This window comes from Dissoconium aciculare, assembly GCF_010015565.1.
Source record: "Dissoconium aciculare CBS 342.82 unplaced genomic scaffold K489scaffold_7, whole genome shotgun sequence".
NCBI classification, from domain to species: Eukaryota; Fungi; Ascomycota; class Dothideomycetes; order Mycosphaerellales; family Dissoconiaceae; genus Dissoconium; species Dissoconium aciculare.
The window spans coordinates 518,381-538,868 of NW_022984957.1; the positions used below are offsets into that span (position 1 = coordinate 518,381).

Below are 20,488 nucleotides of genomic sequence, written 5' to 3' on the forward strand. Positions count from 1 at the left end.
GGATTGCGCCGAGGGAGACACACGTGTCGGACATGATCTACGAAAGTCTTGAACGACAAAAACCCATTCACGCAAAATCCAAGGCTAGAACGGCAACGCATGCACGAGGACCATGTCAAGATTTCCATAAAGGCGCACAATTACACCGTTTGCTTGACGAAAAGTCTACAATTGGACTCTGCGCCTTGTGCGCATGTACCAGCCCAAGATGTGGGCCGGACTTCTAATGCTGCTCTTGCTGAGCATTGTGATGGCAGCAGCGTGAGTTGGCAACATCGCAATGGTCATTTGAAGTCTCGAGGCTAACATTATAAATAGTTCGTTCTTCGCTGGACTTCTACCATTGTCATTAAATCTGACGCCACGACAGTTGCGCCTTATAACTGCTCTGGGGACTGGTGTCCTGGTCGGCACGGCGTTGATTGTCATCATACCAGAAGGAGTGGAGACATTGTACAGAGCTAGCGAAGAAGCGCACAACCACCGGACGAGGAGTTTGGATTTGGCATTGAGAGATGTCGTCGCATTGGGACCAGCTGTGAGCAACGTAGAAATACACGGATCATTCCCGCGCGACGGCGTGTTTACTTACGACCCTGACGTGAGTGGGCGTACTGGGCCTGACGATGGCTATCCTGGTACGAATGAAGATGGAGAAGGCGATGCACTACACCCCATCGTTGGATCACCATCTCACGACAGTGGATCGGCATCAGACCCAAAGTCGGGCAAGGACGAATCGGCACACCGGGACCCACATGTTTGGGTTGGCGTATCGCTCATCGCGGGATTCATCTTGATGTATCTGATCGATACTTTGCCCGAACAGGCAAGTACGTCTCTAAGCCAGCAACCCCAGCGGTTCCCCATCAGCCTGAACTCGTTCAGCTTCAACCGTTTACGCTCTTTTTCAAACCCAATCATCGAGGACGAGTCATTGGACGATCACGAGAATGCATCAGGCGGGGGCCGTAGCATCGACAAATCATCGCGTCCGAGCTCGACCACCCTCGGTCTCGTCATTCATGCAGCAGCAGATGGTATTGCGCTCGGCGCATCGAGCGCAGCATCAGGAGGTTCTGGAAAGCGAAATCTCAGCTTGATCATCTTCATCGCTTTGATGCTGCACAAGGCGCCTGCCGCCTTTGGTCTGACATCTGTGCTGCTCAAGCAAGGACTGAGCAAGCGCATGGCTCGCGCGCATCTGGTCGTTTTTAGTCTGGCTGCGCCCGTCGGTGCGCTTCTCACTTGGTCGGCAGTACACATCTTAGGCTTCGCGGGCAGCGCAGATTCCACCGAGGGCGAGTTTATCTGTGGCCTGTTGCTTCTTTTCTCCGGCGGAACATTCTTGTACGTGGCCGTCCACACCATGCAAGAATCGAGCAAGCCTGGTGGAAGACATTCGCACGATGGAGAGAACGGATACGCAAGCGTCGAGAACCCATATGCACCATCATCGGCACAGGGCATTAATTCAAAGAGCCCGTCGAACAGCGATGGTATGCTGAGTGTTTTGGTTACAGTTGGTGGCATGTTGTTGCCTTTACTTACGCAATGGGGTCATGCCCATTGAGATGTTCTGATATAATATGATGTGGAAATGTTTCATGTGCCAAAGAGTCATGTAGGATTTACAATATCTATCCATCCGATGAGTTACTCGACATATTCCCATGCCGATCTCTGCAATCTCACGTGAATCTATGTATATCAACCGCGAGAGCCCCTAGGACCAATGATTCGTGACCGTCCAGAAATACTACGTCACGTCCAAACTGCATGTGCTTAAGGTTTATTAGCGGCATGGGTCGGGTCAACGACAACATACGACAAATCTCTAGGTTGCGCAATTTGTCATCACGAACCAATATTCTGGAGTATCTCTGAAGAGACGTACTTACAGGGCATCGACTATCCATCGCGCCAGACGGTAATTTATTGCGGTGGCCTTGGGTTCCAAGGTTTGCTTATTGATCTGGAAACGCGCCATCGAGCTTCAGCATTCCGCAAAAAGCCCGAACATTTCCATCACCTAGAGCTATTCATTAGCTCGATTGACAGCTTACCAAAAGGTCCAGGACGTCACTTTCGTAGAGGTGCATGCGCTCATTATAAATGCAACCGATCTTCCGGGCGCTGCTCGTCGCTCTTCTCGCATTCATGTTTCGATCACAATTACTCGGCATCTCACGATCGACACTACACATATACCGCGTGACTGGCGCAAGCAACTCAGTCAAATCCTTTGTGAACACTCAAGTACTACCAGCCATTGAAACGAATATTCTCGGGAGAAATTTTACATCATCCACCAATCACAAATCCAACATGTCTTCCGAAGAGAGACCACACAAGCTCATTGCAAACAAGGGCCTTGAGCTGTTGACTTTCGGTATGTGATGTCTTCAGCCTAAAGGACCATGATAACTACTAACAACGACACATAGGCACCCCGAACGGTACTACCTTCGTCCAAACACACTTGAGAGCAGCAAAACTGACTCCTCCGCCTAGGTCACAAGGTCAGCATCTTCCTTGAGGAGCTCAAGGAGGCTTACGGCAAGCCCGACTACGTCTTCCAATCGATCAACATCGGCCAGAACATTCAGGTATGCGTCATTGCAGCTGTGTTGTGATGTTTCGAGCTAAACCTCGATCTAGAAAGAACCTTGGTTCACGGAGAAGGGTCCCAATGGCCGCATTCCTGTCCTCATCGATCACGACCGCGATGGTCTAGGTATCATGGAAGGAGGCGCCATCCTCTCATACCTCGCACGCAACTTTGACCTGGAAAAGAAGTTTACTTTCACTGAGGATCCTGAACTCTCGCAAGTCGAGCAATGGGTCACATGGCTTCAATCAGGTGAGTGAAAATATTGCTAGATGAGCTCTCTCCTCAGCGGCGGACGTGGAAATCGAACACCGCATGACTGCTTGAGAATAAATCCAACTAATACGTCTCTGTACTCTTTCACCAAAAGGCCTCGCTCCCATGCAAGGACAAGCGAATCAGTAAGTTTCAAACTTTGCTCCGTAAGAGATGCGTTTGTACTGACTTCGAAACCCTGTTAGTTTTTACCGTCTGGCCAAGGAGCGCATCCCGTACCCGACTCAACGTTACGTCGGCGAGACCGAGCGCCTCTACGGAGTCCTTGACATCCACCTCCGAGAGCGGACCTACCTCGTCGGCGAGAAGTACACTATCGCCGACGTTGCCAACTTCAGCTGGGTGAATGTTGCCTACTTCGCTGGTGTGAACCTCGAGAATTTCCCCAACCTCCACAAGTGGTGGGAGCGCATTAACGCTCGTTCGGCAGTGCAAAGGGGTACTGCCATCCCCAGCGAGAGCAAATTCATCAACCAAGTCTACAAGAAGCGACTTACCGATGAGGACGGCTTCAAGGAGAAGGAGAATGAGCTGAAGGCGCTCGCCGATAAGGCGAAGGAGCAATACGATTACAAGTTCGCCGCGCCATGAAAGGACAACTGTTTGTTTAATCATGAGCCCTGGCAACACCACAGGTTGTCGAATGATTCAAATGACTACAATTGAATATAATTGAATACTCAATGATTAGGCACTCCGAATATTCTGTGCAGAGATCGAGTCCTGATCTTCGTATTTCAACGGTTTAAGGGTTCGCTGCGTCGAAAATTGTTCGCATTCGCCGTCTTTTCACTCTTTACCCTGGCTTAGCCGCTGTAATGGCTCAATCACCTGACAATTGTGCAAAACGCTATCTGGCGATGTCGTTCCTACTCCCTCAATAATATGATACGCTTCGGGTTGTACTCTAGAAATGGATGCATGTTGTGACAAACCATCGAGTGTATAGTGTGAATCTGGGGGTGACTGTGCCGTTCCGGTCGGTACTGGCTTTTGGTACCGTGATTCTTAGCTCACGCATGCAGCTACCAACAGCTTATCTTCCACGCTGGAGATGATAACGTTCAGCTTTTTCAGTATATCTGACACAAGGTTCTCATATCAGTCGCTTCTTATCGGTAAGATCTAACACGAATACTTCGGGTCGCTTGCTTCGCGATGGACAAAGTATACATGAACAACGATGTTGTGTTCCCCGGTTCTCAAGCCACCCCTGGACCACCGTCCGGGCTCCCCAGTGAGAAACCAACGACGTCTTTCTGGCATATTGAGCCATCGCCTCTTCTCAAGAGCCATCGAAGCACACGAGACCTCCCTGAGAAAGCAGATGTGGTAATCATTGGCAGCGGCATGACCGGAGCCAGCGTTTCCCATCATCTCTTAAACGCCAGCGGAGACAGGATCAGCGTGGTCTTACTGGATGCTCGAGAGGCTTGCTGGGGCGCTACAGGACGGGTATGTTATGGCATATGCTATGTTCCAAGATCAATTTGAAATTCGTCGTCGCATATTGACCAGCCGACAGAATGGTGGTCATTGCCAACCGATCCTTTTTCAGTCACCACAGGACCCGAGCATTGCGCTCTTCGAAAGGCAAAACTTCAAGGCCATCCAAAGACTCGTCAGAGAGCGAGATATCGACTGCGAATTTGTCTCACAAGAAGGTGTCAAGGCTATCTACGACGACCATTATTTGAACACAGTCAAGCAGAGCTTGTCAATACTCAAGAAGACGCATTCCGAATTGGCGAGCTTGATGACACTCGTCACAGACCGAGACACTCTGGTCAACCTGCGCGTTCCAACCGCTCTAGCAGCCGTCGTTACCAGAGAGGCCGCGCGCATGTGGCCCTACAAATTTGTGGCAAATTTCCTCGAGGAACTGGTGACAACACCTCAATTCGCCAATCGATTCAACCTGCAGACTTGGACCCCGGTGGAGAGCTTGACGCAAGATCACGAAAGAGTTTCAGTGAATACTCCTCGCTCTACCATCATCGCGAAAAAGGTCGTTCTGGCGACCAACGGATACACATCACATCTCCTACCTGACTTCACTGACCTAATAGTACCGTGCCGAGGACAAATGTCAGCATTGATTCCACCCGAGTCCCTGGCGGGAGACAACAGACTCAAGGCATCATATGGCTTTGAAGCCACGGGAACCGACGACTATCTCGTACAGCGATCGAATGACAGAGGAGGGGAATTGATGTTTGGTGGCGGACGAGCACATAGCAACGCGGCTACAATGGGCGTTTTCGACGACAGCGTGGTCGACGACAAGACCTCGGAGTATCTCCGACGGCAATTAGTCAATGCTTTCGTCCTGCCTGGACACACTGGTCAGAATCGGCTTTTGGAAGCCTCTCACATGTGGACGGGCATCATGGGGTATTCGCGAGACGACCATCCCTGGGTGGGCCCTGTCCCAGGGCACCCGAATGTGTACATGGCGGCCGGCTACACTGGCCACGGAATGCCCAATTCGTGGCTTTGCGGCTTGGTCATTGCAGAGTGTATTGCCAATACGCTGATATCGGGCACGGAAGATGAGCTCGCGTTCCAGCAGGCCTGCAGCGCGAACGGACTTCCAACGGCTTACCAGATTACCGAGGAGCGATTAAGCAGAGCCAGAACTTTGGAGACCGTACAAAGCCGAGACGCGAGAGAACAGTTGCTGAGCAGACGCAGCCCCCAGCCTGCGTGTTGATCGACCATTTCGGTGGCTTTCCTAGAATGTACACAAACTTACGATGAATGCGAAGAAATCATGGGACACGAATGATGCCATTCATATTTCTTCCGTTGACACTGCCCGAAATCGTAACATGGCTTAAGATTCTTCTTTCCCCTAGGCAATGCTCATTTCGTCTCAAACACCAAAGCGACCGAATCATCGCCAGCCGTGATGACTCGACTGCCGCCTCCTCCTTGCACAAATCCCAAGACTCCACCTCCATCACCACCTCCCCGATGTCCCTTCCACTCTCCCGCGAAGCCTTTATTCACCGCCGCAGTACCGCCTCTAACGTCCCATCTCCGTACCACGCCATCGTTCCCGCAAGATGTCAAGATGTGTCCTCGCTCATTCACCGTGCCCAGCGGCGTCTTCACAAACTCCACCTTGATCACCGCCTCCTCCTCGTGTGCATCGGGAATTTGTCTTCGCACGGCGAAATTGTGTGCTGCATCGAATAACGATATTGACCCGTCGACACTCCCCGCCGCGAGTAATGTCAGTGGCGGTTGGCTGAAATCCAGCGTCTCCACGCCATCGGTCTGCGCTTTGAGACTGGCGAGGATCTGTCCTGCTTGGCCTGCCGATGCCGCTTGCGCTGAGGCTGGTTTGGCGGCGCTGGCTTTGCCGCGTGCGGCCGCACCCTTGCCAGCGGCAGCAGTGTTGCTTGTTGTAGCGGCTAGTCTAGGGAGACCGACGATACGAATGTTTCCTTCTGCTCCGCCCACCGCGACGATGCCTCCTCCCGGGGAAATCGCGACGCTGTAGAGACCGCCGTCAACTCTGAAGCGCTCGTCTGCGGCTGTGAGACTGATGATGGCTTGTCCACCGGTAGGGTTCACAAAGCCTGCAGCTGCTGCTTCGCCGAAAACGTCCATGACGTACAGGCTGCTCTCTTCGTCGACCGTGGCAAGAAGCTTGCCGTCTGGCGTCCAGGCGCCAGCCGTGCAAGGCGATTGGTGCAGGAAGAATGTCTGGACGATGGTCAAGGGGCTCGTTGAGTCTGAAGCATCAATTCGGTACACCCAGACCGAGCCGTCGCTGGCACCGAATGCAATGGTGTTGGCATTTGCTGCGCCTGGACACGGTGCTACCCAATTGATCTCCTCCACCTCCTTTGCTGAGCTAATAAGTCGTGATGGCGCTGAATCGGTCGGTGTCGTGTAGATGTTCAATTTACCAGCAAGGGTAGCGGTCACCACATATTCACCCTGTGGAAACGTGAAGCAAATGCTGTTGACACTCTCGTCCTGGCCCTCTAATTTGGCCAAAACAGCAAGTCCTGTCCGCTCACGCGGCTGTGGATTGCTCTCATAGCTCGCCGGCAGCACAGGTCCCTCGGATGGCGTACAATCCCAAATGTAACCAATATCGTCGCCGCCACCGGTAGCAACGATCTCGGGTCGTGTAGGATGCTGTGCTATGCAAAAGATGCTCGATTTGTGGTGGTCGAAATGGGCAGCGCTGTCATTCTGAAGTTGGATTTCCTCATCGTCCATTTGCTCGTCGTCTTCGTCTCCAGAATCCATGGCGGCGTCATCTCCTTGTTCGAGAACCTCATCGGCCTCGTCCATGTCGAGCATGTCATCGTCGTCCTCGTCCCCTTCGGGGTGCACATCTTCATGATGACGATCAGCCATTTTCGAGTAAAATCGCAGTTGTATAGAAAGTGATCTTGAAAATATTCTGCAGGCTGGCAGATGTGGTTATGTGTATTCCTGTCGAGTGTTTAAATGTCTGTTCGAAAAAAAGGATCTTCACCTGATTTCCAATCCTCAATAATTTCACATGCTTAGAAATTATTTCGAATGTTCCGCCATGGACCCCTGCTGTGAGTCGAAGACACCCCGCCACGCGCCTGAATGATGTGATGTAATCAGCTGATTCACCGCGGGCCCATTTTGACCAGATGGCTTAGGGTTGGCCGAAGCGGTTGATGATGTGGATGCTGGAGACAAAAGAATGATGAGTCTGGGTCGCAATCACGAACGTTGCAGAAGTTCATGCGGTCTAGTGAGCGGCAGTCTTGCCAATAATGCAGGTGCTCTCAGATGTTCGAACAGACTCAGACACGCAAGAATCTTTCTCCAGGTCTCAACCTAGTCCGAATCAACATTGGAACACCAATGATTTCCAGTTGAGCATCACTGGTCCTGAATGCCATAATTTTATTTTGAAAATTGCCTCTCTAGGTTCTAGCAGGAATTATATTGTCCATAGCTCTCACTCGTCAATAGATTCCTTGCGTGCGATACTGATAAGTGTCGTAAAGACGGGTATAATAGCTGCCCACACTCTTCACCACCAAATCCTCCACCCACTCCCGCGCCTCCTCCTGACTCTTTTCAAGCACGAAGCGGGCGCGCAGTGACGCAACCACGCTCGCGAGGCCGCCGTTGAAGCACGGCATGCGGCTCTCCTTGCCCATTAGCTCAACAAGGGTGACGATGCGCTCAGCCTCGCGGCGCAAGGCTTGGAAGGCGTCTTTCATCAGCTCCTTGAACTTTGCGAAATAGCCGCCGTCAACCCCGCCTAGCAGTTCGACGTATTCCATGGTGAGTTTGAAGGGCGCGGCTTCGAAGCCCATGTTTCCTGGGCTGTTGCTGAGCATGAAGCCAAAGTCGATGTGGATGACGTGGCCGTCGGAGTCGATGAGGATATTGCCATTATGGCGGTCTTTGAGCTGCAAGACATAGCTAATGATACTGTACGCTGCGAGACTACGGACGAAGCAGTCCATGGCTTTGGAATAGGCGCGAGAATCGTCAGCGCCAAAAGAGCGCGCGTAGTGATCCTGGAGTGTGGCAATCCGTTTCTTGGGGTTAGTTCCGGCAGCTATGGAAGCCAGCGTGAGGGAGCGCTTGATCGAGTGAAGTGACACAGCGTTTGTGATAGTCTCAATAAGACCCGAGGCCTCGCCGGTGACCAGAATGCGCATGTTCTTCACCCACACGTCCACATTGTGCTCGGCAAAGATCTTGGCGCAAATGGTGATGAGCTGGCAGGCGAAGGCTTCTTGCCGGAGATCGTCTCCAGTTTTGACAATCACTGAAATGAGATCCCAGTGTTTGATCCAACCATAAGGAGAAGTCTTGCGTATACGCTCCTTCTTCACTTCCCAGGCTTCACCAAATGTTGCAGCAGAAGGATCATCACGATCGCCCTTGCGCTGGAGGCCACCGGTGACGGCATCGTTTTCCATGCGGGCTGCACCTTTGCCAGCATTGGGTCCCGGATCTGCCGGACCTTCTAAGGCGTCGTCTTCGATGTCTCCAGGCTCAGCCTGAGCCGCAGCGGCGCCGGCTTTAGCAATAATAGATTCAAAACTTGGCGTTTGAAGAGCATCTTCTGGCGAGAAGCTCTGCTCTTCCAACGTTTGCATACTGGCGATGATCTTGGCTTTGATCGCTGCGACCTCATTTTTCGGTCTCCTTGTCGCACTCATCTCTAATTGCGCAAGCATTGAAGATGCCGTTCGCATGTGATCCGCCAAGGCCGATACATCTGGCTGCACAGGATTCTGCGCTCGGAGGAATGGTGATGCGGCCGAGCTACTTGATCTGCTAGTCGGACCTTCTGAATTGCGCGATGTCGAAAGCCGCTCCACAGCCGAGCTCGAACTGATCGCTCCAGATGACTGTAACGTGATCAAATGTGGGCGCGTATTGCCAGGATTGGTTTCCACATCTTGGATCAGGGCTGCGCTGGACAGATCGCCAGCAGTAGGCTCCAAAACACTATCGATTCGTTCTTCTTCGTTGGCTGCGCGCGCAGCACTTTGTCTGGCTGCATCTGCAGTATCAAACAATCGCCTCTTCGGCTTGCCTTTTTCAGACAACAAATTTGCCAACAATTCTTGGTTCTGTGGCGTTTCCGGATCGAAGTCGAAATCCTCCAATAACACCTCAAGCATAAGCAGATATGGGACTTTCTCTGCGCTATTAAGGCTGGTCGCCTCAGCTGGATTTAGTCTCACAATGCGATGATGCCGACTTTTACTTGCTGCTCCGTCTACGAGAGTCGCTGGGCAGATAAGAGGAATATCAACTTCTGCCGGAAGATCCTGAGCAAGAAGACCAAGCTCCGCGCGTAGAGCACTCAGCCGTGCCGGCTTCGGGACGCTTACCAATCGCGATGATATATTCTCAAGCGCAGTGATAAGCTGTGTTTGATTGCGAAAGTAGTTCTGCCGAATCATACGGACCTTCTGGGCCCTCGATAGAGATGTAGATGAGACCGATCGTAGAACTTGCGAATGTCGTCTTGGAAGGTCTCCTGCTATCCTTTTTGGTATGGCGGGCGATGAAGGCGATGTAATTTTCGCTCCGTCCGAATTTCTTTGATCTGGTAGCGAAGCAGTACTGACCAATGCTTCGCTGTTTCGTACGACCGCAATCGATTGGCGATGTGCATGCATAGGTCGCCCTTCTGTCGCCGGCTGTCCTTGCCTGATCTGTGGCGACTTTGCTCCATTCAGCGACTGCTCGGATACTTTTCGCGTTTTCCGTGACGCGGCGTCTCTCGTGTCGGTAGCTCCTTGCCGAACCTTCCTAGCAGCGATCTGATTTGTCCCAGAGGCCGAGGGCACTCTCTGCACCCGGGGAGCCCCTGCTGATGTTTCCACAGGCTCGGGCTCCACAGGTCGTGGCCGTCGTGCTTGCGCTATGGCAAGTGGGCCCGCGTGCCATGCCAACGTGGGCACAGCAATGCTTGCCAGTACCAGACTTGAAAGAACTGTCACAGGAAGAACATTCTCTCGGATGCGCTCTCTTTTCACGGGCTCACCGCTACCGAACACGATTCTTTGAACTCTGTTGTATATCCGCCGACAAGTTTGGAAGGCATTCGTAGTCGGGAGGCGGGACAGATCGTGGAGATATGTCTGGCATAGCCAGAAGGTCTATGTCGGAAGTCAGTCCGGATTCTTTTCCACTTCACCCAGCAAGCGTACCAGCAATGCACCATTGACCGACTCTTCACATAGATCTACGATGAACTCTTCGAGGGCCATCGACTCGTTGTCGATCGATATGACGAGGTGACATAGTTGCGGGAGGAAGAACTCGATCTCTTCATAGCTGAAGCGGCGCAGTTTCGAACAGAGCACATAGTGGATACCGACGTGCTCGGCATAGCGACTAGTTTCGTGTCAGCGCGATCAATGCCTAGGACCTGCTCCGTGACCAGAGAGGGACTGGCATACGCAAGGTAAGCGACGGTCAACGAGGGGTCCTTATTGAAGTGTTCGGACTCGATGAACCGCTCAAGCAGATTCCAGCTCATGGAGGCAATTCATCCACAGAGTTCAGATATGGAAGGGTCGGTTCATGTCCAGCAGGTCATTTCGTTTCGAATGCGGTCAGTGGCCTGTGTTCTTTCGGTCAAGCGTCGGAATTATCACGGAATAGATGCGCTGCACAAGAATCCTGGATCCGCGGAAGGCTGTCGCAAGCTCGAAGGGCGAAAGGTATAATCGAGAAAATTAGCAGCTCTATGAGTGGTTTTCCATATATTCCAAAGATGTAGTTGATTTTGGCGAGTATTGAAACACACTCCCTCCCAATGGTTCTACGCAAAGTGGCTTGATCGAATGGCTTGAACGATTCGGGTAAGCTTCCTCCGCGCGTCTACCGTGGGAATTCTATCATTTCTCAAGTTTGCGTGCCCGGTGTGAGTGAAGTACGTTTGGTCATTACTTCAACCATCCAGGGGTTGAAACTCTGATCACCCTCAATCCCTAACACGTGTTCAGGTTTCTGGTTATGGCTTTGATCAATCGTTGGGCCACACAATGTACTGTTCGACTGATGAGTTTGTGAAATAACACTTTCTTAGCGCAAAATGCAAGAGAGAAGTGCGCTTCCTCAGAACTTTGGCATTTTATTAGTGTCCGTCGGAGTCATGGCCCACAGAAGACCGCAACGGTCACAGACATCGACGATGGGCGACTGCGGACACCTGGAGAAAGTCACCAAAGCTGCAGATCACTGACGATGAAGACGTGCGATGGAAGGCACTTGACTTCCTGTTTGTCCAATACGCCGGCGCTGCGCCTCGTGGTTATGCCCCAGATGACGAGGAAGCCGCCATGTACTGTACCTCTGCAAGCAGTACATTTCAAGGGTGCTCGCAGACAGGTAAACATGCACATACATTCTGGCGTTTTTCTGCTTACAGCGCTTGCAGAATGGGGTGCAGCCGCAGATTTACGATGTCATTACAATCATCAGATTAGTTGAGTGCCTGGATGGTCTTTGTTCACCCGCAGAGTTCCAATCATGTATTATCGAGAAAGCTTTCCGTGGGTGCTGTAACGAGCTGGAGATGTGTAATGGAATGCTGGATTTTGTATGGTCGTTGATGATGATTGCGCTCACCAAGCCAATTCGATGCAGGCACTTGTAATCAATGCCCGGGTGGTTCCAGGTCAATATTTTCCAATCTGCAGGTGTGTTTCCCGTTGAAATACTGCGTATACATGTCCGCCAAAGATTGCAAAGCCACCTGGGCAGCCGTGGACGCCCACGTCCAGATACTTCATGCAGAAGACGTGTTTTGCGCCCGCGACGCGTTCGAAAAGCCTTGCCCTATCAGCACTGGCAATGGGGGGCATGGTCGTGAAGTGATGCACCATCATTACATCAACTCAGGAGCAGCAGTCTGCTCAACTGGGGCCGCTTTGTGCTTGAAGCAACAGCCTCATCTGTTCAAAATTTGGATTCTTGACATTTCGCGAAGCTTACGTGCCTGATATGCAGTTGCTGTTGCTGTTTCGACATCAATTTTGCTGCTTTCATCAAACACGCTGAGCAAGTCGTGGAAAATCCTCCAAATCCACTCACCACCACCAGGTACCGCGCTGTACCACAACAGCCAGGGAGCAGACAGCCACTTGATCGCGCCTGCTGCACCATGACAAAATCCTACAACCAGTAAATACGTCGACACGCAATTTCCTTGTCTCGTTAGCATGGCTGCTACCAGTAACGAATCTTCACGGCAGCGTGACCCCGTCGTTGACGCCAATCCTGATCTCACGCGCAAACGCCAGCGTCTAAGTGAGGAGATTCGTTCGACGACGCCGTCTTCATCCCACAGTAGCGTTGCGATCGAAGCTGTCGATATCAAGTCTACCTATTCCACGACAGATGCCTCCAACCTCATTGTTGAAGATGAGATTGTGAAAATGGATCGTTACAGCCACAACTTTTCGATCCTTGATGACGCCAATCTTGCCAATAACTTGCCAATTCGACAGATACAGACCTTGATCCGCCACATCGAGGGCAGACAGTCTCTACCACCGGCCATTTTCGGAAGGTTGTCCTCATGGATCAAACAGCACATCGATGAGACGAGACACGAGTCCCCATGGCGAACAGTGTATTCAGGCGACCAGGAGTTCTTTGGTGGTCTTGGGCAGCTCACTTGCACCATCCTTTCGTCCGATGATCTCTTCACCGAAGAAGAGACTCTCAAATTTGGCCAAGCTCCACTGGCTGCTCTGGTGACGGAATTCCTACGCGGAGCTCTCGAATTGAGCGCACGCATTGTGGACTTTCTGCCAGACGTGGTTGGAGCTACGATTGCGAGGCGGGACTCAGGTCAAATCCGAGGTCAGCAAAAACTGGATCTTCTGTGGCATGTTCAGGTCCTCGATATTGTACTCAGCGGCCACAACGATGCGTCTTTGATCGATCTGCAGAATCAATTCGACAAGCAGCCGGATCGCCAATTACAGTTCATCAGGGCCAATCTCCGGAAAAACACCCAGACCATGGACGCACTTCTACAACTGCTACAAAAGCTTTGTCAGTGTCACCGTGATATAGCCCTGACGTGGAACGCTATCGGTGCGATATTCAGCATCACACAAGTTCTGGATCTGAGCTCGTATGAGCTGGCCGATCAATTCATGGAAGCAGCGCATTTGTGCGTCCTTCCAATCATTCGACAGAAGCACCCGCGCGCGCTTCCGGATGGATTTCATGAAAGGTTTGTCAATGCATCACAGAGCGTCCTCGAAAACCTCTTGTGCACCCGGCCAAATGAGGTTTGGGATTTTTACTGTCATTTCGTGAAAAGCGATGCGGATGCTTTGCTACCACAGACAATACCCAACGAATCCTGGAACCAGACATTGCAAATTATATGCCATGCGCAAAATGACATTGCTGTCGAACTGTTGAAAACTTGCTGGGTGTTTCAGGCTCTGAAGTCCTTCATCTTCAGTGACATCATGGATGTTCGCGGTTGTGGCATCAGTCAGCTCGGAAAACGTCTGGCTAACATTCATCAGACATATCAGAAATCTTTGTACGGGCTGGACCATCCAATCTTACAATTCGCGGCGCGCTTCCTACGGAGCAATGAATTCACAAAGTATATTTTTGGGCCCAATTCACATGCCAACTTGGTCAGCCATAGCCAAAACATTTTTGGCTTCCTTGCTGCGATGCATGCGTACACCGATGTCGATACGGACATCATCTGGAATGCATGTACGACAAGTGTTGAGGCTGAATTCGTGAAGGCCTCGTTCGACATATTGGTCGATCTGACTCGCCATCTTGAATGGGACCGACTGCTTTATCTGGCTACCAAATATGTCCACACTGCTCCGGAGAAATTGGGCAAAGATGCAGTTGAATCGCTGGAGTTCCTGCTCAAGAAATTATCAGCCACTGGAGGTAATGAGCAAAGCTCACAAGCACACCTGGCAACCGCCTTTCTCAGTATCGACATTCTCCGGCAGCATTATTCTAGGCACGACTCAAAGATCTTATCCCAGCTCTGTCAGATTGCCATGGCAGAGTTGACTAGATTTGCATACGGCGATCGTTTCTCGTTGGATGGCCAAGTTCTCATCCTGGGGCAATGTATCCCGCATTTGGTAAAGCCCAGCGACTATGTCTTGTCAAGCGCCATGGTCGTGGTGCTCTTTCTCAAAAAGGTTCAAAATCCAAGCAGTTTGCGTGAACTCGCTGGAAAGCCGTTGGTTTCAGAGATTGCGACGGAAATGATACGATACATCAAGTGCCAACGTGATGAGCCCGCATCACGATCTCCTACACGCATGGCCAGTATATCACATCGTATCGAGGTTGTCCTACGGCTGATGGCCATATCGAATATCGAAATCGACCAGGAAATTGTGAGGACCTTGTTTGATCATTGTTTTGCGGGTTCCGCGGTCGACATGATCACTCGTGATGACGCCTGGATCCGCTTGCGTGATTTAACGCTTGACAAGACAACTCCTTATTTCAGCGCTTTCATGTTCCGACTTCTTTCCTATCTCTTCCGTGACGAGATCCCAAAGATGGTACCGCAAGACTTTTCAGCTGCTTCAATGGAGATGCTTCACCGGATGCTTGTCGATAATGTGCGGTCTGAGCAAATCCGTCTGGAATTTGACCACCTGCTTGACTTACCAATGTGGTCGAAGCTTGTAGATATAGCAGAGCTGGCATGCGAACCCAGGATTCGCGAAATTGCTATCATGAATATGTCGATGATACTCTTCGACATGCCCTACATGCAAATCTCTTCGAAAATCAATCAAGTACACGTCGAAAGCTGCCACACAAGATTCATCCAGGAGCGCATCGATCGTCTTCATAGCTCGTATGCGCTTATCGATTCAAGTCCAGCGGACACGAAACAATTAGTCCTGCAACAAATCGACCTACTGTCTGTCATCCTGAACAAGAGCAAGATAACAGCTACCGGTCACAATCAGTCGAAACCACTCGAGATATGTTTGGCTGCGGACGCTACGGAAACAAACCTTTCATACACGCTCGAGCTGTTTGTAGGCCTGGGACCGAAATATCAATCAATCGCGATAAAAGCAGCACCCTCGGCAAAAGTGAGTGACCTGGTAGTTGAGCTACCAGCTATCACCAATACTGTGGACAATCGTATAATTCTTAGCGGAAGAGAGGTAGACCAGGCGAATGAGGCAGATAAGCTTCTCAAGGATATCGGGATACAGCCATCGAGAAGAGTGGCGGTCTGTCCTAGGTATAACTTTAACAGCGACATCAGCTTCACGTATGGTCAGATCGGTGTGGTGGAACGTGAGCTTTTGCAGCACTATGATCGCCTGGAAATTTTGCTCCATGGCCCACCGGCGATTGCACACAAAGTAAGTCTTTCCCTCCTTCCACGAGTCCGAAAATACTGATCTATTTGAAGGTGTCGCAATTTTTGAGGAATCTTCAATGTCCAATGCCCGTGAGGCGACGAGTCGTCTCTCCCACAGCCACGATTGACGATTTGTTTCCTCAAGAATGCCCGGCGAAGACCGCCTTGTCGATTCACATTCTCGGTGTGCATTTTCGTGACTTTTGCAAGCTGGGTGTCGTCAACGATGGATTCGTTGTACATACCATTGGTGTTCTTGTTGCCTTGCTTGTCGACTCTCCACGACTTCCAACGGAAATACTTCGTTGCCAGGCGCTCTCCTGCCTGAACGATTTCCTGAATGGTAGGTTTTTAGCGTACCATTCCACTGAACCCACAGGCTAACGTCCGACACAGAGCATTTGAATGACGATGGATCTTCCGATCTGGTCGAAAATCCGACGGCCTTTGCTGATGCCATGATTGGCATATTACTGACGTCGCTCACACCCAGACCAAATCAAGGTCTTGATGGCCTTCGAATGGAAACAGCAAAGCTTTGCTATAAGGCTTTGTTGGGCGTATTTGACCGACAGCGGTCCTTTTGGGAAGCTTTCGCCGCAAACGAACTCGCCGTTGACATCCATTCGCGAATTCTACTCAACGACAATCTTCACCAGATAGCTGGACAGATCATCACCTTCTGTGATCAGACGACAAACACGGCAATTCCAGATTTCTACTTGCACGTGATGACTTCGATACTTCCGCAGACACTGAAGCACAGCACAAGAGCTAGATCCTTCTATCAATTTGCACAAGATCTTCTGTTCCGAGTTGGCGCGCTGAACGTTCGGACAGATGAGAAAAAGGCGAGAGATCTTGTCGATCTCTTGTTGACGCTGGCACTGAATTACGAGCATTCGGAAACCGTCGACTTGCCGATCACCGATTGCGCTATGCTCGGAGTGTTGAAAATACTCCACTCTGCATTGAATATCCTCAAGGCCTTCAAGAGACCATTGCTCCTGAACAATATTTCCGTCAAGGTCTTCCAGACTTTATTGTTCCCATTGAATGCTGGCGAGTACGATCGGACTCTCCTCCATCAAGAATCCCGTAGATTGGCATTCGGTATTGTTGAGATGACATGCGAGTCGAGGGACGCCTTTAGTGACCTGTGCTCGGCGATGTTGGATGTGCTTCAGCCTTCGAAACGCTACGTCCTCGAATACATCTGTTACGCGGATTGGGCTCGGGAAGCTTCCGCTTGTGCCGGTCTCGACAATCTTGGAATGACTTGCTACATGAATTCTCTCATCCAGCAGTTGTACGCCAATGTACACTTCCGCCAATTCATTTTCGAAACGCCGCTCCTTGATAAGGAGAAACAAGCCTGTCTGGCACAAATCCAGATTCTCTTCGCCCGTATGCAGACTCAAGCAGATCGTTCCATCCGACCAATCGAGTTGGCGCGAACTTTGAACATCAGAACTGATAGTCAGGAGGATGTGCATGGCTTTTATGAAGACTTCTTGAGCAGACTGGAGACCGAAATGCCAGACGCAGCATCAAAGACGGCCTTGAATCAATTTTTCACTGGCCGCTTGTTGTCTCAGATCAAAGGCGAATGTGGCCATGTGTCTACCAGAACCGAACCGTTCGTGGATCTGCCTGTTTTGGTCAAGAATAAACCCGGCCTCAAGGAGAGCCTCGACGAGTTTGTACAGGGAGAGCCAATGGAGGGAGCAAACAAGTATAAATGTCTTGCCTGCGATCCCATGGGTGAGGGTCGACTTGTGGACGCTATGAAACGAGCTTGTCCAGAAATGATTCCCGACAACCTCACCTTCTGTCTGAAGCGTTTCTCTTTCGAAGCCATGTTCAACATGGACGATAAAGTCAACGACAAATTCGAATTCCCACAGACGATCGATATGTCCTCATATCATCACAAGAAGGTAGAGGATCCTAGCCTTATCTGCGCCGCTGATCCGTTCGAGTTGGTCGGTGTCATTGTGCACCAGGGTACCCTTCAATTCGGGCATTACTGGTCATACACACTTCTACGGAACACTCCTGAGTCGACTTCAAGGGTATGGGTGAGACTCGAAGACAAAAACGCCCACATTTGTCCTGACGGCTTCGAAACTGTTCAGCGCGAATGTACTGGTGGCGAATGGTTCACGAATGGCCAAGAGCGCACCGACAATGCATATGTCTTGTTCTACCAAAGAAAATCTGTCCTGGAGGAAACACTATCAGTGGTCAAGCCGGCGCGAGATCCTTCAACGGGTGACCTCCTCCCTGCTAGAATTAAGCTTCCAGAAGCTTTGGAATTGACCCTTCGTGATGAAAATCGCGATCACTATCTAGCAAATCACGTTGCACATCTCGATTTCTCGGTGTTCGCGAGTTGGCTTGTGGAAAACTTGCATCGCTTCACTGAGAACTCACCGGCCACTTCGGAGTCGGGAGACAGCGAGGGAGATGTATCCCCGAAAGATTCGGCGACCAGTGTAGGGTCTGTGGCTACACAGCTCGAAATGAGTGTGGCGGGCGTCGTAGTAGCACTTATACAACGCCTTGCTACTTGCGACAGCGATCCGCTTATGAAGCTGCAATGCATCACGGACAGGCTATGCTCGACGATTGACAAGAAGCCAAGTCTGGCACACCCCTTCCTGGCCCGTATCCTTCAAGATGGGAGCTGGACCAGACTCCTCGTAATCGATGGCCGAAATATTCGTCGTCTCGGACTGGCACACATAGTGCAACTCTTACTCCTAGCACTTCGCGAAACAGACGAGCTTACTTATCGTAGCATGTTTTTGAAGCTTTGCGACCAGCTTGAGGTAATCTTCGAGGTAAAGCGGGAAAACGCTTTTCAATTCAATTGGAACTCTGCCTTTGAGATGGTCGGATGGATGGCGTCGAAAGGCGCCTGGGAGACCGCGCAGATTCTACGACACAGCTTCTTGCGCTTTGCTCTGGACATGCTTTACCTCCCGTGGAGTGAACAGCTCCAGGCTGAGGTTCCCTATGCTTTACAATTCATGAAGCGCCGCACGCCTCAGGTGACATCTTTGTACAGATTCATCACCTTTGTTCTGGGCCAACCATGGATCCGGATGCACAACACCGACCACGACGACAGGAAAGTGGTTGATCTTACGGATGACGGCACGGCAGTGGTACCGCCCGACCTTGTTAAATGCCTTCATGGTGTCTCTACCGCCTGTCCGATGAGCTTCTGGATGCGTTCTGCCATTCTTGCTGACCGCAATCATCAGGAGAATTTCCCTCCAGCCAAGCTCATGTCGCTCCTCTTGACCTCCGACCATGTGCCAGAGATTGTAAAGGCGAGCATCCCCCGATCGCTTGAATTATACATCGATACTGAAGAGGAGAGTCTTAATCCTGTTCTGTACTTGGTCGAAGAATTTTGCGCCGCGTGCAACGACGACACGCGCGCATCTCAAGCTATGCGACAACTCGTCAAGACAATTCCGCTGTGGGAACGCTGCGATGCCGCTTTCGCCAACTTCATTGTGCGAGTCAACAATATCGCTTCACGTGCTGTCGCAGAGAACCTTGGGGTGTGGTACTCGAGCTACATCGGTCCCAACAGCAATACCAACAAATCTGCTAGAATATGCAACGATGTCGCTCAATGGTTGCGACGCACGTTTTTCGGTGTCACGTCACTGGTCGACGATGAGTTTGAAGGTACGCGCGTCCGATTGGCTCGCAAAATGATTCGCGAGTTGGTCCCGAAGATCCAATATGCCTACGAACATGAACAGCCACGCTCACGCTGCGAGCCGGCGATCACCGTCCTGGAGGGCGTGAGCGAATACCTTGACCAGCTTCAATCTTACATGTCAGCGACCTCGGGCAGGTCCGCGTCAGAGGCGCTGAAGGCGGAATATCAAGAGCTGGATGCTGACGTCGCAGACTTGTGGGGGTTGAAATCCATCCTGGGAGAATGGGAAATGGACAGTCCCACTCAGTTTGTTACAGTCAATGACATCGCTTCGGAGGGTTCAGTAATCAGCGAAGAAGATGAGGACATTGAGCCATCAGGCTGGATTGATGACGAGGATACTGGTGCTGGAGGTTGATTCAGATTGATTCATCGCCAGGCACGAATTTGTTTCCCATGCAGCGCTCGCGTTCTTGTTGTATTGATAACTTTATTCTTGTTTAAGTATTATGGGCGGCTTTGTATTATGCCCACGGAATAGTGGTGATGAGAGATGACACGAATAACGACAGCATTTTACCAAAGTTTTCACAGATTTTGACTTGTGACAATTGTTTCACTGGGAATGCGTCTTGTGTAATATTTATGGGAGCAGTAGGAAAGGGGACGTAGAGTTGTCAGAGAGTACGTGAGAAATGGGCCAGTGAGTTGACCATGGAAACGCAACACCATCCTTGGCTTGAAACATCTGCGCCTATCATCTTTCTGACATGTGTTTCCAGCACGGACCTGGCGATTAGCGAGCTTGCACACTACCGTGCGAAACTAGTGTTGTCGCCGAAGCGCAAAGCGATGGAAATGCCGCCCGGGCGATTGTTAATTCTTCAGTATTCGACGCTTCAGGTTTGTCTTGTGTGTCCTCGGAACAAAGTTTGGTATTCGGGTGGCAGGGTGAGGTCTTCACTCGTTTTTAACAACCTTGGAATGTGTGTAGGTTGACCGACATCATGCGAATCCTCGAGGGCTG

At 51.0% G+C, this 20,488-nt stretch overlaps 6 protein-coding genes across 6 annotated transcripts; 4 read left to right on the top strand and 2 right to left on the bottom strand.

Moving 5' to 3' along the window:
• Positions 1–49: 49 nt before the first annotated feature.
• Positions 50–1,678, top strand: K489DRAFT_358020 (Zinc/iron permease). Its single transcript, XM_033602571.1, has 2 exons — positions 50–261; positions 319–1,678. The coding sequence occupies exons 1-2, from the start codon at positions 194–196 to the stop codon at positions 1,571–1,573; spliced, it is 1,323 nt and encodes a 440-aa protein (XP_033459124.1). The 5' UTR covers positions 50–193; the 3' UTR covers positions 1,574–1,678.
• A 650-nt stretch (positions 1,679–2,328) lies between these two features.
• Positions 2,329–3,478, top strand: K489DRAFT_319979 (glutathione S-transferase; the record flags this gene model as incomplete). Its single annotated transcript, XM_033601424.1, has 6 exons — positions 2,329–2,392; positions 2,448–2,459; positions 2,515–2,609; positions 2,662–2,863; positions 2,982–3,012; positions 3,073–3,478. 6 exons carry the CDS (start codon positions 2,329–2,331, stop codon positions 3,476–3,478), a joined length of 810 nt encoding a protein of 269 aa, XP_033459125.1.
• A 630-nt stretch (positions 3,479–4,108) lies between these two features.
• On the top strand, positions 4,109–5,531 carry K489DRAFT_299690 (FAD dependent oxidoreductase; the record flags this gene model as incomplete). The annotated part of the gene is made up of 2 exons (XM_033600387.1): positions 4,109–4,342; positions 4,413–5,531. Coding segments are annotated over 2 exons (1,353 nt in total), but the record flags the coding sequence as incomplete, so codon positions are not given.
• A 3-nt stretch (positions 5,532–5,534) lies between these two features.
• K489DRAFT_380826 (WD40 repeat-like protein) lies at positions 5,535–7,274 on the bottom strand. The gene has a single exon (XM_033604964.1). The coding sequence runs from the start codon at positions 7,265–7,267 to the stop codon at positions 5,753–5,755; it is 1,515 nt and encodes a 504-aa protein (XP_033459127.1). The 5' UTR covers positions 7,268–7,274; the 3' UTR covers positions 5,535–5,752.
• A 465-nt stretch (positions 7,275–7,739) lies between these two features.
• On the bottom strand, positions 7,740–11,163 carry K489DRAFT_380827 (uncharacterized protein). The gene is made up of 3 exons (XM_033604965.1): positions 10,831–11,163; positions 10,579–10,765; positions 7,740–10,527 (listed from the first exon to the last, which is right to left on the bottom strand). Exons 1-3 carry the CDS (start codon positions 10,908–10,910, stop codon positions 7,858–7,860), a joined length of 2,937 nt encoding a protein of 978 aa, XP_033459128.1. The 5' UTR covers positions 10,911–11,163; the 3' UTR covers positions 7,740–7,857.
• Positions 11,164–12,287: 1,124 nt separating this feature from the next.
• Positions 12,288–20,036, top strand: K489DRAFT_380829 (uncharacterized protein). The gene is made up of 3 exons (XM_033604966.1): positions 12,288–15,777; positions 15,828–16,119; positions 16,173–20,036. The coding sequence occupies exons 1-3, from the start codon at positions 12,598–12,600 to the stop codon at positions 19,877–19,879; spliced, it is 7,179 nt and encodes a 2,392-aa protein (XP_033459129.1). The 5' UTR covers positions 12,288–12,597; the 3' UTR covers positions 19,880–20,036.
• The last annotated feature ends 452 nt before the right edge of the window (positions 20,037–20,488 follow it).